Source organism: Halichoeres trimaculatus, unplaced genomic scaffold (genome assembly GCF_033239565.1).
Source record: "Halichoeres trimaculatus isolate MK-OKI-2021-1 unplaced genomic scaffold, fHalTri1.1 fHalTri1_scaffold_9, whole genome shotgun sequence".
Lineage (NCBI taxonomy): Eukaryota > Metazoa > Chordata > Actinopteri > Labriformes > Labridae > Halichoeres > Halichoeres trimaculatus.
The window spans coordinates 7,178,508-7,197,113 of NW_027437188.1; the positions used below are offsets into that span (position 1 = coordinate 7,178,508).

Here is an 18,606-nt window from a genome sequence, read left to right on the forward strand (position 1 = left end):
TTGCTTTCACAGTGTATGGTTTAGGAGTTGACAATCTATGACACAACAACATCCAGTATGCTTCAAGTTTGTTTGTGACTGGTTGGTTTGGTGTCACAATCTAAAGTGTGAAGAAAGCAAACTGAAAACAGATTAAAACTTCCTCCAATTACAGACTTTTTATTCAATTTCCCACCCAAGAGTTGAAAGATATTTACCAACTGGTTCCTACAATCTTTTAAATCTTGTTATAGTCATCCTTAAAGAAACACCAGACACACCCAAACATTTCTCTTGGGTCACGGGACTCAGGTGTGAGAAGCCAGTATACCATGATATGAGCTCTGTGGTTGAGTGCGAGTGAGTACCTGGAAGAGGCGGATGATGTGGGGGTGCTTCAGCAACTTCATGATTTGCACCTCTCTGAAGATCTTTTTAAGGTTCTCATCGTCCAGCTGAGTCTTATCCACTATTTTTATAGCCACCTGGAAACAGAGAGAGAAGAAAGAGATGGGAGGAGAGAGATAAGGATGAATGAGACAAGGGGGTGGTGGTGTGGAGAAGAGGGAAAGATCAAGGAATGAGAGGAGGAATGCAGGGAGGAAAGGGTGTTGGAAGAAAGAGAGTGATGACAGTGAGTCAAACTATGCAATACATTTACTCACTTTATTAATTAGGCACAGATATGACATGAATGTCATTCAGCTGACAGTCAAGTCCCAGACAACAATGCCAGAGCCTGTCCCTGCCTCTCAAGACTCATCAGTGATGAAACAAACACAAGGGAAGGAAAAAAGGCTTGAAAACAGTCAAAGGGCTGATAGTGTGTGTGAGTGTTCAGCAACACTTTAATCAATATCAAAATCAGAAATAAATACTGACACCAAATGACACTTTTACACCAGCTGCTTACAAGTATTACTCAAAATGTTTGGTGCAAATCAAAGAAATACTGTGAAAAATTATTTGAAAAGCAAGACAAAACGTGACCGTGCTCATGCAACTTCAAATTGCTCAAATCTTTCATTCATAAACAAAGAGATATCTATTTAAAAATCATAAAGTTATAGGAATCATAAAAAGCAGTACTGTCTCTTCTGGAATGTATCGCCAATGTGATTAAACAGGATTATGTGTCTATTAGAGCGCAGGTGAAGAAGATTTGACCAGGATGGAATAAGCATCAACACTCTGCTTAAGTCTGAATTTATCACCATAGGTTTGAAAAAATGCCAAAGTTAAACAGGCAAAGCTTTCATGACCACATGACATTTGATATATTAGCTGAAGTGCTGTGCATACACATGTTTTTAGGGCTGCAACTAACGATTATTTTTAAAGTCGACTAATCAATTATTTTTTCAATTAGTCGATTAATCACGGTTATTTTGTGTTTCAACCTAATTTGGCCTTTAAAATGTGCAGACCTTTATAATTCAACCTGTGTGTTGCATTTTCACTGCATTTACCCAGAGTTAGGTTCTCACCTCTGATTGGTCAGCCCTGTGTCATGTTTGTTTGTTTGTTTGTCTTTATTTCATTCATGATGACATAAAAAAATATAAGTTGGTACTATACAAAATAAAAAAAATCTCAAACTGAATGAAGCAGGTCACAGGGAAATGAAGTTGTTGTACGCAGTGTTGGACAGACTGCTTATTAGTGACTTTGGGCTCGTTTTCTAATGTTTATTTGTTTATTGGGGCTTTGCTCTCTGTATGATCCTGCCTGACTGTCTCCCAGCTCTCCATGACAATGCGTTAAGTTCCGTTTCTCTACATGCGCTATTTTGCTGACGCACACTCCCCCCCTCCTCCTCCCCGCTGAGTGTTACAGGTGCAGTGTGAGCTTGAGAGTGAGAGCTCCATCAGATAAATGTTCCCTCTTTTCAAAAGTTAGGGGAGTTTTGATACTAGTTTGTGACTCAGATCCTGAAAAACTGTTTGTAACAGAGAGTGAAGGAGACTCTCTAAATCACGTTATCAGACACTAAACTCCGGGAGCTGTCAGGCTGTCCAAGCCGGAGATGCAGAGCCTCCATCAGCGCACAGCGCTCTCTGGGAGTGGAGATTTTACCTGATCAATATTCCTCACGTATCAACTTAGTGAATGTTTCCCATAAAAGTATCCAATAACACAGCACCTCATGCTGTGAACTGGTTCAATATCACGCATCAACTATTAAAATTTGCGTCGATTAATTTTTATCGTAGACATAGTCGATTATGTCGGCCAATCGTTGTAGTCCTACATGTTTTTACACCTTTTTCAAAAACAACTGAATGTAGCCTAAGCTCTCTGTCAGCTGCTCTTAAAGTGATAAGTGTGAGTTCAGTAGTGAAAACAGAAGCTTTTCTATCTCAAATTCAGGAGGGACATAAAAAATGTAATGTAAGAAGCAAAGAGCAGCAGATAAATAAAAGCAACTAAAAAACATAATATTTGATAATTCATCACACACTATAATAAGAATGTAGCTGTCAATCAACAAAGGTCAAAATGAGAAAAGTTATCAACACATCCTGGACTTTTAAACTGTTTATTATTAGAAAAACAGATTTTTTTTTCATTACAGAGCATTTCTTAGGTGAGGCTGTTTCTCTCTCTGAACCACTGAGACTTCTGCAAACCGCTGTAACAATCTTGGTGTGTGACAGACAAATCCTATCTATCGTTACACAGCAAGCACCAATAAATTAAGACACAGAAATGAGATTTCAAGCACCATTAGTCACTGGCTGAGTTAAAGAGGAAACACAATACCACAAGGGGATACTGGCACTTAATGTCATCAAAAGCCAGGCTGTGTGTTGTCAAACACAATGCTTCCTCTGGATTCCAGTGTGTCAGGGAAACTGACCCGAGCCCTGACCTTCTACTGCCAGCACGACTCTTGCGTAACTGCTGAGGCCTCGACAATAGCTCTGGAAGTGTGCACAGTGATGGTGTGTGGCAGGAGCTTTGCTCTGCCACTTAGGACTGGGTAGACCACTTTAATGACTTAATCAAGCACAGCTAATGGGGCTGCCCCCAAAACACAGGGCCTTCCAAAAATAGGTGAGCAAGTTAAATCTGAGTGTGAAAAAATGGAGAGCATGCAGCATGCATTGACACACACTCACACAAACACACACTTATACATCCACATCCACACAAACAGCATCTGGACCGTTAAATGTGGCTAAGTGCTGAGTGCCACCCTGAGCTCTCCTTTTCCTGGTGACAGACACGAGGAAGATGAGACCATTTGAAGCCTGACGAGGCTGACTTCCTGTTGCAGACAGGAAGGGGAAGTGAGGGAGAGCAAAGAGGGTCTCGTGAGAGAACACAGAACCACATCTTACAGTGGCACAAATCCAGATCAGTGTACACCTTGATTTAGTTTCTTTTAGAGGGTACAAGGGACAGTTATGGAAAATGACCCATCAGTAAACAAAGGTTTCGTCTTCATATCAAAGGTTTATGTCTGTTTGGCCCAGCTGATGATCTCATTACAAAGTGACTGAATATTCACCTCCGCCAAGGAGGTTATGTTTTTGGGAGAGTCTGTCTGTCTGTCTGTGAACACCAAAGCTCAAAAAGTAACGAACAGATCTTGGTGAAATTATCAGGAAATGTTCAAAATGGGATAAAAAGAAGTGATTGAATTTTGGAGGTGATCTGGATCACAGTCTGGATCCAGGATTTTTTTAAAGGATTCTTTATCATTGTGAGATACCGTTTTCACCATATGTGTATATAACTCCACCATAAATGGTCTGATTGCTTTGCAACGCAATACAAGACTAGGTCACCTAGGCCTGTCACAATAACAAATTTTGCTAGACGATAATTTTCCAAAATATTATTTAGGGCTGCACAATTATCGCAATCGCAATCGCAATGTCAGCACACGCAATTATGTAATCGCAAAAGAGGATATCGCAATCGCAATCGCAATGTCAGCACATGCAATTCAGATTTTTCTCCATGATAACCAAGCAAGCGTGTAGACTCATCATGACACAACATTTTTTATTAAATCGCAAGCACAATCGCAATCGCAATATTGTCCACCTAATCGCAAATCGCACCTTTTCCCCAAATCGTGCAGCTCTAATATTATTGCAGATAAACCATATTACTGTCAATACTATTTTGATTTTTTTTATCAATTTCTTCATTGATGTAATTATGATAAATGGGATAATAAAATGAGTACACCATATCAGAGGCAAGAAACTTTAATTTTTTAAGCGTATTTAACTGTAATTAAAAGGTCAGGATCTTTTAAATAAAATAAATTAAACAAAAAATATAATAAATTTAACAAACAAAGAGAAAAAAATACAATGAAAATGAAATGGACTCTCTTTTTAGAAAAAAAATACATGTCAATGAAAATAATTAACACTAATAAAAACAATAAAACATAGACCCTGTCTCTAAAGAAAAAACAAAACTCCCAAAAAAAAACAACAACAAAAACTATAGCCTAAATAAAAGGGAGTTTATACAGTTCCTGAATTGTTTTTACTGTCTGTCAAACATTTTTAACATTTCTGGCTGTCAACCATATGGCGCTTTTATCGCTATTTACTTTGCAGACCAAAAGCCTCAGTAAGAGCGGATTGTCAAAGAACAAGGCTCCACTGCACCTCCCCTTCTTCTTCTTCGTCGCCACTATTTTCAAACAAATGCGACATATCAGCTCGTTGGTGTTCATGAGCTCACACTTTGTTCATTCTGATAAAAAACAAAATATTTCCACACTGGGACTGTGGCAGGCGGCTTAAGAACTGTATCTTTCGTGCCATCACTCATATTAGCGTGTGTTTCCTCCTTACCCCTCAGGACACTAACTTCAGCTCTCTACGTGTGTACGTGCAAACAGCCCCGTCTTCATCCCAAACATCGCATTTTTGACAGATGCTACTCCGCTATAAATCCACTAAATCCGCTATAGAACCCATGCACCCCGATGTTAGGAAAGACAGACGTAGTGAACCATCTTCTCATTCAGCCTCTTTGGTGGAAAGAGAGGAGGAAAACAAACATGCATGCACGTGTCAGTTTATCGAGGCTGGCAAACTTACAGAGGACGTTTTAATTTATCGTTCGGTTAATTGATTTATTGATTATCGTGACAGGCCTACGGTCACCATAATTTCTGACAGATGTAAAATTATGATCAGGTAACAAACTATTGTACAAACCTGCAGCTAACACCAAGGTGTAGCAGACAGTCTGCTGAAACATTAAAGTAGGACTAAAGTGTTTATGACAATCACAATATGCTTGGCGGAGGTCTGCGCTCTGAGTGATTTTCTAGTTTTCTATGGAGTTATTGTGGTTGTAAAGCTATCTGCTTATAGGGTACTGGATACTGATTTCCTAAAACCATAATAAATCATCACATTTAAGAGGCTGATAGATGTAAACACACTCCTAACATCTTGAAACAACTGCTCATTCAGACGCTACACATCAGAAAACAGAATCAATAGAGAATCAGAATATTTCATAATGTCCACATAAAATCTTACTCTGTATGTGAATATGTATGGCTCCGTTTAGAAACTGTGACTATGAGGTATTTTAAGCTCCACAAATCTATTCTTGGCATTGGCAGTTTTCCCGTTTTGTTGATGTAATCGCTCCCCACCGCATCTTCTAGAGGGTAACAACAGGACATCCAAACACTCACACATACACTACACACTCCTGCTGAAAAATGTATGCTGACACTGACATACACAACCTGCTAATTATACATACCCTATGTCCTGAAAATAGGATAATTGTACTATAATTACACTGGCACAGGGTTTGATGCGTGTCTGGATAAAAAACATTGATTGTTCAATTGCTACGTGACAGGAGACACGGAGGAGATCGTGAGGCAGCGGGCTGTAAACATATCTTGTTTAACATATTGATGTTCAAGCTTCATCGCTCAGTCAGATAACTGTTTTCAAGGTTGGCGATTCCTACAATGCTTTGGATTTGCACCAGAGATACAGCTCACAACCAGAATTTGCAGATTTTTCTGATCCACTGTTCTGAAATTCACCAGCCAGTCCTCTTAAATATACACTCTGAGAGATTATGTGTTGATATACACAGCTGTAAGTTATACTCAATGTGCACAGAAACACAAACACAGACCACAGTCATGCACATGCACAGTCTATATGTCAACAAAAGATTCAACTCAGTAAAAAGGACACAGTCAGTGTGTTTACATGCAAGCAGCAATCCAACTGAGGTCATGACTGGATTGTTTGAGTCCCAGCTTGGGGTCAAGTCTCATCTTCGTAAACATGCAGAAAAGAGAATCAGTCTTCTTGTTGAGAACGTCTCACTCTGCTTTGATGGGCGGCACAGTGTCCTTTTTGGTCAAGAGAAGCTGTATGAGTATCAAACTAGTTTCTTTTCACCCGGAAAGGAAGCAACATTCTAACAATGATGTCTGAGATGGACACGGCTGAAGCTCTTGTTGCTCTGTTTTCATGTAAGAATGTGCCATGGTGTTAGTTTGTTGTGTTTGAGACTCTTTTATAAGCCCAGCGACACACATTTGTCATGGACAACTACTTCCTTTTTCGGGCTCAACACTGAGGCGTATCAAGACTTACAAAGACCTGTCAAGTCCTGACAAATCTAGCCATAGTCAGCTAGCAGTTTGTCAATCAAGCTATGCTCTGTCCAATTTTGGTCCGACTAAGCTGTTTACATGCGTTTCCATCATCCAATCTCTTGCTGACTAGGGGTGTAATGATCCATCGATATAGATCGATACATCGATTGGTTAAGCAATGATCCAATCACACTGTCGAAAGTCAAAACATCGTTCAACATTGTGATCTTTAATGTACGCCTTTATTTTGAAATCCTGACCGGACACTCATGTCCGTTTCCGGCCATCCGCGAGTCGTTCTGAAGTTTCCTCTCAAGCCTCACGCACTCCGCGTATGAGGCACACATTTGAACCTTTTCACTCTCTGTCCACATCGACTATTACACAGTGAAACAAAGTCTGATCATGCTGACATACAAACTGGGGTTATCAGGCATCACAATAACAAAAAAAAAAAAAAACTATCAATGTTAAGTTCATTAAGTTGATAGTTCTAATTTTGAACAATAGAAATGTTTGGGTTTAATTAAAATCAAAGCCTCAAATTTTTGGTTTGATAGAAAATGGTCAAATGTTGGAAGTCAATAATAAAGTTTATGTAATCAGTCATTTTTGCATCATTACTTTATGTAATAAACATTACAGTATAACAGTCAGACCCATAAGGTCATTGTGGGGGCAAAAAAGCACCTTACCTGAATTTAACCAGTTTTAATTTTAAAACATAATTAGATCATACAGATGGCTATAATCCTCTACAAACTGTCATACCCAAAGGTCAGCACATTGTTCCACATTTCAGTAATAAAACTATCAACATTGTTTAGTATTTCTTTCTTGCCTCAGGTGAAATGTCGCTGATTGTGTTCAGTGAGGACATGATATTGTCTTAAATCGATTGAAGGCCCCTGAATCGAATCGTGTCGTGTCGTGTCGTGTCGTGTAGTGTCGTGTCGTGTCGCGTCGCGTCGCGTCGCGTCGCAATATCGTATTGCATCATCATGAAAATTGTGATTTACACCCCTATTGCTGACTAGGCTCATGGTCCGATTTCTGAAGTAAAAATGCTGACTGTTCCCCAAACTTGAAGCAATGCACAGATCTCTCAGAACACTGTGAACCTGTGATGGGCTTATTCATAAGAGACAGCTGTCGCTCTGTGAACACAGACTCCAGACTGCAGAGTGCTTTTTCACACTTCCCTTAGGTTAAAAGAGACTTCCCCTGGACTGTGAGAAAATGATCACTTTTGTTTTGTATCTGTGCTGCCCTTATTTACGGTCTCTCTCTAGCTCTCTGTCTTTCTCTGGCTCTGTTGAAGTATCTACAAAAACAATGTTTTATTAGTGTTCTCAAATATTCCCTGGTTACAGCGAGGCACTTTAATGACAAAAGAAATCAGCATTTGAGTGAGTAAATCGAGTCAACCTGCCACTAGATGTATAATGCCACAGGAAATAAACAGGCACTGATAAATAACAGATAAGAAACAAGATAAACACACTTTGCGGCCACTAATACAGATCACTAAGGAAGAGAGTGGGAGGAAAGAAACCCTGACAGACCACAAGCAAAGCCTCATGAAATAGCCATCAGTGATGAAGATCACAGTTATCAAGTCTCTTTCTTCAGCCATGTTTGTTTCTTCAGTGTCACAGAACGGAAACAAGTAACGTGTTTCGTGAGTGGACAAGGAAAATTAGCAGGTAGATGAAGAATAAGAAAGTGTTTGTGTAAAAACATTGGTCATACAATTTTTTACTGGTAAGAACTTGACAAATGGATTATTCATGCCTTACAGGTGTTATGACCCACTATGAGGTGGCCAAGTCACAAACTGATCCATATAATATACACTTAGCGCACCTTAAACCATTAGAGAAACGTACCACTAACACAAATCAAAGTATTCAAGACAAGGCTAAATTATTGAATGCACAGAAATCTCTACAGCAGAGCCAGCAGGGCAGCAGTGGTCAAATGAAAAGCCTCTCTGCTGGAAGCAGCTGTGAGCTCGTTAAGGCTGAGGAGCAGGTGAAGCTCGTTAACAATCAGTGACCTCACCTGGAATCAAACTGAGCAGAAACGAGGAACACAAACACACAGGTGTATCACAGCAGCTTCTTACGCCTCAAATACACCAGATACATCTGCAGTGCGACTCCATGGGTTACATTTTGACTGCGTTTGTCAACTTACACTGGCTGAATGTTCAGTCCAGCGGGCTGCATGACTGACAGACAGCTGGAGTCACAGACCGAGGAGTTCCTGCTCTTCCCACTTCATTGATAAGTCTCTCTTCATTCATGTTGGGCTGTAAAACCTCAAACCTGTTGACTCCTGGTCTGGTTCTGCCAATTATGGCCATTTGTCATCGTAGTCAAGATTAATACGAACTGATTTTGACAAGTTTTGTTTTATTCTGAAAGTCACTGAGTGTTTTCAGGTAGTTTCCGGTCACAACTTCCTGTTCTGCTCGATCTTCCCTACACTGAATTTTTGCGTCACAGCCATACACTGTGTAAAACATGGACGTAGTCTCACTCATGTCAACCGTCTGTTTCTGAAACGGAAAATGGAGCACATCGGCTATAGCGGCCATATTGGCAGTGGCAAGAGCTTCGCCTACAGCCGTAGGGTGCCTGTTGGTCACGTGACCCTCAGCTGTGCCTCTTATTGGGGTAGCTCGCCATCTTAAGGACGCGGTCACACTGGCCCTCCAAAACGTGCCGTGCTTGAGCACGATTGCCCCCCTGCAGCGCTGTTCCCCAGCTGGAGAGTACGGCCGGCGGTCACACTACCCCAATATGAACCAGACTTTAGCGGGTATCAGACACGCGCACAGCCCGCCTACGTCATCGTGAAGCATTTGTTTACATGAAGCGTGATCTCATCAGAGTCAGCACAATGAATTTTTTTTCTTTTTTTCCTATTACAAATATTGTTTGTTTTTATGTGCTTGTTTGAGACAAATAATCAAATCAAATCAAATCAAATCAAATGAGACACAGAGAGCACTGCTACAACTTTAGAGACTCTCGGACTTATATTAAGTCGTTTTCACCCGACACAGCCCTCTAACACCCCCCGCTTTGTTTAAAATGATTGTGGAGAGATGTGCTCGCGGTGATTATACGTAATGGATCGCACGCGCTGTCCGCGTGCTTGTGCTCGTGCATGAAGTAAACCGTGCCGAAGCCCACCTCTTCGAAGCGTGCCGAAGCACAGAAGGGAATCGTGCTTGAGCACGGTACAGTTGCAGTCACACTGGCCATTCCAAACGTGCTTTACATGCTTAGGCACGGCACGATTGGCCAGTGTGACCGCGTCCTAATATCCTCCGAACGGCCGAGTTAGAAAAGCCTGGAGTGAACACTCGAGAGACAGCAGATTTTAGCACTTCCGCATTGTCTCATATTCCCAGAACGGAGGTGTAACGGTACACAAAAATCACGGTTCTGAACATTTTTGGTACAGTATGGAACAACGCAAAACCATTTGCTTGTTTAGTATGCTTATTAAACCAAAAACTTGCCATTATACAGCGAGCGGGGAGGCTCTTCAAGCTCTGGTTGGTCTTTAGCAGCAGCCATGATGCACAATTCAGACACAAGCTTCTGTGGCCATGGAAGACCCTTGATATTCATCTTCTGATTGGCTCACCGTGAGACGTCACGTCCACATGATATGCACATGATCGCAAAGCATGAATCACAGACCACTTTCCTCATGAATATTAAAACGCCTTCCCTGCTCAGCCAATCACAGACGAGTACTCATGTGAATATTAAAGAGCCATGTGCAGCAGCTAACGTCAACTTACTGTACTCGTTCGAATACAGCACTGTACCGAACTGAACGGCCTTATGGAGCTGTTCGGCATGGATACATGTATCGTTACACCCCTAGTTGACACACTGACTTGAATGGAAACCTATTTGATCTTTTTGAGGCGAAGAAGCAAAGACGCAGTGTATTTCAGCCGTTGTCTTTAAAGCCATTTCACGAAGAGGTGAGCAAGGGATTGCTAATTATAGAGTCTGGCAGCTAAATAACTTAAAATATTCCCATTTCTACTTTCTTTAACTCTAAATCCTTTAAAAACCTAAACCCAGTACTTTATGATTAGTCAAGATGATTTGTGTTTTATGATGTAAAGACACTTCTTCCATACATAATTACACAAAAACAGACAAGTATGCATTAAAACAAGAAGGAGACACAAACTTTCAAAGGTAGAACATAACATGGCTGATAAGTTATCAATAAAGTATTTGTTAAATCAAAAAAGCTGACAAGTATTTATACCAATTATAGCGCTTCAAAAAATGGAGTTCTTCAAAAACCTGAATGGGCTGGTCTGATTTATGATAAAACTGAAAATTGAGAATAGCAGTTGGTGCCTATTTTAGGGAAGGCAACCTGGACATCCTAACAGGCAGAGACCCGGCTGGATGAGTGAGAAGTCTAGCTGGTGAACTGGACTGCAGAGGCTGGGTTTCCAGCTTTAGCTCCAGCCAAGGTACAGTAAATGTTTTGTGACTGAGATTGTGTACCTTAGCAGCCTCAGGGTGTTCAGTCTACTTTGCACTAGCAACCATGACTCTGGAATTTTCCATCCAAAGATCTGGGTTCACACACACACCCACACACACTTGCACCCACTCCTAAGAGGCCGGCTGCAACGAGATAAAGTGTCACATAGCCCCTCCGATCACAAGACAGTGACCTCAACGCAGCACCATGCAGAGGCAGCTGCTGTCCAGTGAAGCGGCGTTTACACTACATTTCACCACAGACACACCTACTGAAGCCATCGCAGGAGGGAATGAAACGCTCATACTGGATTTATCGAGTCAAATAAGTAGATGAATTAATCCAGGTGCAAAATGCTCAGTAATGACATAGGACAAATGTCATTAAAGCCTCAGCCAACTCCAGCACTGTTGCCTCTGTGACTGGAATTTTCTCTTCCTTCTGCTCTCGTACTCCTCGCCCCTCTCCCTCAAACTCTTCAGGTGAATTACTTTATTTCACGTGTTGATCTGCTTTAGGTTTAAAATCCATACTAGCTTGCTTGGAAACCCACGAAACAGTCGTTATCCAACTGTACACCTCGACTGTAGTCAGAACAATCACGGGGGGGAAAGCAGTGAAGCCGTCAGTGGCAGCTCCATAATTAAAGCGCTTATGAAACATTGATGCTGTAGCAGTAATTAACAAGATGACATGAATCACTGACAAAACACCAGTAAGACAAGAAAACAATGTGAAAGCATGGGCCATGATCTCATAGGCAACATAATCTCCTAAAGTAATATTTTAGCTGGCCGGTAAAATGTGCAGTCAGTCAGTCAGCCTGGAGTCTGTCAATCTCACACCTGGGGGGAGCCTGGTAATATATTTGACCACAAATATAGCATTCAAATCCTTTAGTACAGCTTGTCAACATATTTTTTTTACCCATTTTTACTAGAAGCTGAAGTAAAAATACATCAGACTAAAGAAATCAGAGCAAATGGTGAGCCTGTTGGAAAAGCTGGAACCCTGCAACTTCTACAAAGATATCATACTTCTGGAAACGTTTTCTCCAGCATTATATGCTAGGCGTTTAATACCTAACTTAACATATCTCTAATATATTTTTTTTTACTTTCAGTAGCATAGAATCACCTTACTTCTGTTTTTTTTATCTGTTGCAGTTATGTATGGGAACCTTTCACATTTGAAACAATATGGTACCAATGCCCAGTACCTGGCAATCAGTACTCAAATTTGGTATTTTTTTGTGTTCATGTGGTAAAAAATATAATAATAAATTCTCAAATGTCTTTAATTTTAATAAACAACCTTGTAATTAGGGATGGGTATCGAATTAGGTACTTTTATAGGTACCGACCGAATTCTGTCAAAAGCACCGGGTACCAGTCCAAGAAAAATCAAAAGGTACCATGCTTAGGTACCTAGATGCATTTTTGTGACTGTGAGGGAGCGGAAGAGTAGGCATTTTTCCATGCTGGACATGAACACAGCATTACAAGGTTATACATTGAAGATATGTTTAATTGAAAAAATATATAAATTATTTAACAAATTAATATTTTTTACCACATAAAAAGATATATACCAGCATGACTCCAAATTGTGCAATTAAATAAGGCTATCCTAATCCTGGAGGAAACCCTGAATCTGATGTGTAAAACATAAATTCAAACAGAATAAAATGATTTTGAAATCGTGTTTAACCTTCACTCATTTTGAATTTGATCTCCACATCATGTTCCTAAAAAGCTGAGACAGGCGTAACAGATGTTACCCAGAGATGCTGGGCCCAGATATGTTCGGCACAACCAACTGCACAGGCTAACATCAAGCCATGTCTTTGTCAGGGATGTCCCTGCTTACTTCAGCAAGACAATGCCAAGGCACATTCTTCATGTGTTACAAGCTTGGTAGTAAAAGAGTGTGGATACCAGACTAGCCTGTCTGCAGTCCAGACCTGTCTCCCACTAAAAACTGTGTGGTGCATTATGAAGCACAGAATATGACAACGGTGGACTGTTGAGCAAGTGGAGATGTACATCAAGCAGGAATGGGAAATAATTATACCTAAAAAGCTTCAACAGTTAGTGTCCTCAGCTTACAAACACTTACAAAGACTTGCTAAGAGGAAAGGTGAAGGTGAAGCTTTTTTGGAATGTGATGCAGGCATCAAATTGAAAATTAGTGAATATTTGAAAGAAAAAAAGTTTATACGTTGGAACAATAAATACCCTGTCTCTAGAGTGTGTTTAATTGAACACAGGTTAAAAATCGTAGTATTTGGTTTTTGTTTTACACAACATCCCAACTTCATTGGAATTGAGGTTGTAAACACGGTACTTCGCCACAGCCCTCTAAGGTATGAAATGACACAGATTCATTTTTATAGTGATCATACTGCCTCGTAGAATTCTTTAGGGTATGCCCTCTGCATACACCCAACCATGACTAAACCATAACAAGGCTAATCCTAAACAGAGAATTGGGTCTATGGTGTAATGTCTGGAGTGGGAAGCTTAGGCATGTGCACACATGCACGTATGGCATGCACAAACACATGTTCAGAGCAGAGTCATGATATCATGTACGAGGTCAACCTTCATCAACAGGTGACACAGATTGTTACGCCCGCAGGGGGTAATGCCCAGGATTAACCCACATCAGCATGTGAGGGAGGCAGCATGCACTGTAACACACAAACAGTTTAAACGCACACACAAAAAGGGGAAACGTGACATTATCTTGTCTTTGCTAACAGAGGCTGCTTTGTATAAATCATATATTGTGACGTGTGGTTTGTGTTAGTATGGAGTCATAAGGACATCACACAGCGACACACACGTCAGATAATGGTCCTGTAGGTCAACACTATGACTGTTTTACGCGTGTGCACAAACACAGATGAAAGCGTACAGGCAGGATGAGTCAGCACGTCTTTCAGGGATGTTCTCCTTGTGTGTTATGCACCGGTTTGATGTGTGGAAATGACTCAGTTGCGTGTGGCAGGCTGGAAGTACAAGACTGGGGACATGCTACAGTGTGGAAAACTGGACACCACACATTCGTCTGCTGTTGGCAGTTCTCTTCCCTCTTGCATAGAAGATCTCAAACTTTGTGGTGAAGAATCTATTGTGAAAGACAAATATGATTTGGATATTTCGATTTGATGTGATAGAGCCAATGTGATTGTACGACAAGATTACAGACCTTCAGTTTAAGGCTGTATTCAGACCAGAAAAGTCCTTTGGTCCACTTGTTTGGTCCGGACCAAAAGTGGATTTTATTTTTTTCGTTTGGTGCGGTTCGTATTCAGATTGTACTTTTTGCAAGTGGACTATATTCTGTAAACGCATCCACGTGTGTGACGATCAGTGCTCTCATTGGACAGCACTGACAAAGGCGGCACACAGAATACAGACCAGGAAATGGAGGTAAACATGTGTTTGTGCTCTTATTAGAGCTGAAAATCATTTTCAGTTTCAAGAGCAGCTCCTTCAAAGCAGGCTTAACAACACAGTTTCAAATTTTGGAACAGCGAAGACGAATGCACGCAGCAAGGAGACGCCATGCTCTCTGCGTGTCCTGACTCACAACATGCTAGCAACAGCGTGGCTAAACAGAAGACGGAGGATCAGGTATGAACCAAAGACGGTTAGGTTACGGTGGCTTTATAGGCCCAAAAGGTGCATGTATCCTGTAGTTAGTTCAGATGGACCTTGCTCTGTATTCAGACCTGCACTGGAGAACCACGAACCGCACCAGAGTTTGTTTGGAAGCGGACCGAGACCACCTCAAAAAGTGGGTCTCGGTCCAGTTGTTTGGTCCGCACCAGGGTTTTGTTTGTGTCTATTCACACCTGCATGAAAAGTCTGCACCAGCGTGGGAAACGAACCCTGGTCCGTTTAAAGTGGACCACACAGTCCAGGTCTGAATACGCCCTGAGTTTACCAATCAAAGCCAAAAACAGTTCAATACTGAATCAAAGGACATGACTGTAAAACAATGATACAGAATAAAATGGTATAAGGCAATGAGAATAATACAGCAGAGGCCAGCAATGACACTTGTAAAACCTTAAACTCAATGAACCCCTCCAGGATGACTCCTGCATAGTCCACATTCCCATCATATTAGTGATCACTGATTGGTGAGAACTAGCACCTCCAGATTAGCAGTGGCTCTACAATTGGATAAAAATCTCTCTTGAGGACAAAAGTGAAGAAAGATCAATATCTCAGCATTCCTTTAACAAACCTGTCCCAGAATCAAAACAATGGAGCATCTTAAACAGGGAGGCTGAGACCATGACCACCTAAAAATATGATCATTCTCCTATCATCAGAGCTATCATACCAAACATTTATGTCTGAGCATCAGTGAGTACTCCTTTCAATGATGGTACATTGAAGAAAACCAGAGGACCATTTTTCAAAATAAACCATTTTCATTTAAAGCAGACATTTTTGGTCTCACTCACTCTCTCTTTAGAGCTTTTGATTTTCTCTTTATCATCATAACAGCAAACAAAACATCTTTGGGATTCAGATGTTGCAATCAGTTGTGTTGTGTTCTTCTAAAGCGATGGTTCAGCATTTATTGAAGGCCGGTCATATGAAGTAAATGTCAATAGTAATTGTATTACCCACAGGGGATTCCAGTCAGCTCTGCCCCTTCTGTTGAGAGACAGCCTGGTGAAAATTAGCTAAATTACGTGGCACAGCTGACTTGGTTTGCAGCGGTAGATAGCCTAGCTTCTGTTTATACTATGGATGGTTTCTCGTCAAAGAGGTTGAGCTGACCGCCATCCCATCGTGGGTAATGCACTTACTATTGACAAGAACTGCAAACTCCCCCACTTTGAGAAGGAAAAAAAAGGAACTATTCCTTTAAGACAGATGTATCATTCACTATCAATCTTAGTTGAGTCAAAAGGCTTTGTCTGCAGTCTTACCTCAATCACTTCATCTGCCATCTTCCTAAACAACAGTTTGGAAAAAACCTTTCACACTCGTGTTTTTCTTTGCTTTTAGGCTCATAAAAAAAGAATACTCTCGGCATGTATTAGGAGCAGCAAGGATGGTATGATGTGTGCGAGTGTATGTACATTTTTGAGGCGGTGATCTCAGCATGTGGTCAAATTAACGAATCAATTGAATATTTATCAGTTTAATACTTAGATGTGTATTTTTATTGCACTTGTCAGAATTCATGTCAAACATGGAATGGCAAATGACTTGCATGCATTTCTTTATTCATATTTTTCACAGCATCTCTGCTTTTTAGAATTGAGTGGTATCACAAGTGAGTTTTCGCTGTTCAACATTAACCATTCTCACTAAGGAACCCATTCAACAGTAAGCAGAAGCCAAAAAGCCAGCTTGTCTGAAACACTATGATGGGAAACCCGACAGCGCCTGACATAATCAGCAGTGGCAGGTCTGTTGCTTTGGTAAACAAAACTTACAATGCTTTCTGGTCTCCATGTCAGACAACGAGCCTAACCAATGGAAACTTAGTTCCATTCAGAAGTGGTAGTCTGAGGCTGTAACCACCATCATCGCTATGGGAACTGGTAAGCCTTCAATGAAGTGACCTTTCTCCAACTAGGAGCCTTGGCAACACTCAGTCTCCTCTGACAACGAGCAGCACGGCGTATGATGATGGCAGAGTTGTGATTTCTATTCGTCACTGTGCATCCTGCGATGTAGCGTTGAAAACACACAACACAAATTGCTGATGTAATTTTCACATCAAAGAGGGGCACAACCGTACTGATGAAGCCAGGCTGTCCCACTCCGTGTCGTGTATCAAACACACATGAACCCATCGTCTGGACTACGCTCCTGCCCTCCTGAAGCCAACTCGCTACAAATTCACACAAACAACAGCACAAGAGGAGACGACTGGAGGGCGGCAAGAGAAGTCAAGCAGAAACACCGCCTTTGTCATATTATTCACCCTGATGATGTCACATTTGAGCGCATATGTGTGTGAGAAACAGGGAGGGGGTGCTGTATGTTAGAGAGATTTGCAAGATGTGTGTGCGACTGAGGGAGTAAGTGAAATTGTTACACAGTACATTAGGCCTGTTACCTAACGCTTGCCATCCTGCCTGCCCTCTTCCTCCTGCTCATCCTTTTCTTTCCTAAAAAATAACACTCAACAGGAAAAAGGAGAAGGCAGGAAAAGAGGGAAAAAGGGGGGTGGGGGGTATTTTCCAACACACACACACACACAGGTTAGTACATGCTGAAGGGTGCCATCTTTAACCAATCAGGCTCATCTTGCTGTTGGCACAACAAAGATGCCTTCACTTGATCTGTAATCAGGTTTTACCCGGTCGCTGACCGTACCTTCTCTTACAAGCCATCACTGTTGAGTGTGCAGACACACATGAAAACAGCCATAAACATTATCTGCAACAAGAATGATTTCTAAATATCACAAATACTGAATTTAGGCTGATACCTTAAAGCTATAGTCTATGATATGGAAGCTTTGTACATCTTAATAGCACAGTTTATAGGACTGTTATGGTCCAATGGTCCAATCTATACAATATAAAGACCAAAAAGAACGAAAAAAAATTATTCAGTATATCCGCTGCAAAGATGCATACTAGTTGACCAATCCGAACCATGCATGGCATGCGCAGTTGATTGGTCCGTGAGTCCATCCAATCCCCTGTTTCCCTCGCCTTGCACCGTCATGCCCATGGTCCCACCTCGTCCTTCCCCACTACCCCTCTCACGTCAGCTAGCTGCTCAGCTACTGAAGCATCATGGAGCCATAGAAGACCGAAACCAGGAAGCGGTTACTGTTACCCTCCACAGGGAAGGGAAGAAAAACGAAAAAGTTTCAGGGAAAAAGCTGAAGCAAGGAAGAATTATGAGTGATACATGTGCCAACAGAGACTGAATATTGGAGAAATGTACGAATGGTGGAAAAAGCTGCAGAGGGATTTGGGACCGAAGACTGACGCCAAGACAGCTGAGTTTCTGTTGAACAGGTAATGACTTTGTTTACCACAGTTGGAGATGTCAGTTGAACAACTCTGGTTAGTCTGAGGCTGTACTGGCTAATGACTGAACGCTGCTAGTCAGAACGGGGGGAGCTGCTGTCAATAGATTTTAGCATAAGTTAGCCACACATCTTTAGCATTGTAAACTGAGCTGGTGAAGACACGCTGAGAAAGGTAAAGCCTCGCCCACAATCGGCTCTGCTCTGATCAGCTGGCAGTGGCAACGCCAGACCTGCTTCGCCGGCTAATTCATGGTTTTGATCGTGCCGGTCCAATTGAAAAAGCTACCACTGTGTGTTACAAGGAGGGTGACGGTCTTGTTTGTTACATTTTTTTGCCGGCCTGCTTCTTGCTCTGTCAGAGGGTGCGTATTGTTAGGGGCGAAGAAGGGCTATACGAGTTGGGGGGGGGGGATCTTGGAACACAGAAGGAAGGGGTGAGTGAG

General features: G+C 41.5%; 1 protein-coding gene across 3 annotated transcripts in view; it reads right to left on the reverse strand.

Moving 5' to 3' along the window:
* sik3 (SIK family kinase 3) overlaps positions 1-18,606 on the reverse strand; it is a 51,591-nt gene that overhangs the window by 29,938 nt on the left and 3,047 nt on the right. For all 3 annotated transcript variants that reach the window (XM_074679136.1, XM_074679134.1, XM_074679137.1), the window contains exon 2: positions 348-464. In XM_074679136.1, the coding sequence (XP_074535237.1) occupies positions 348-464 (117 nt within the window). The remainder of the gene's footprint in view (positions 1-347; positions 465-18,606) is intronic.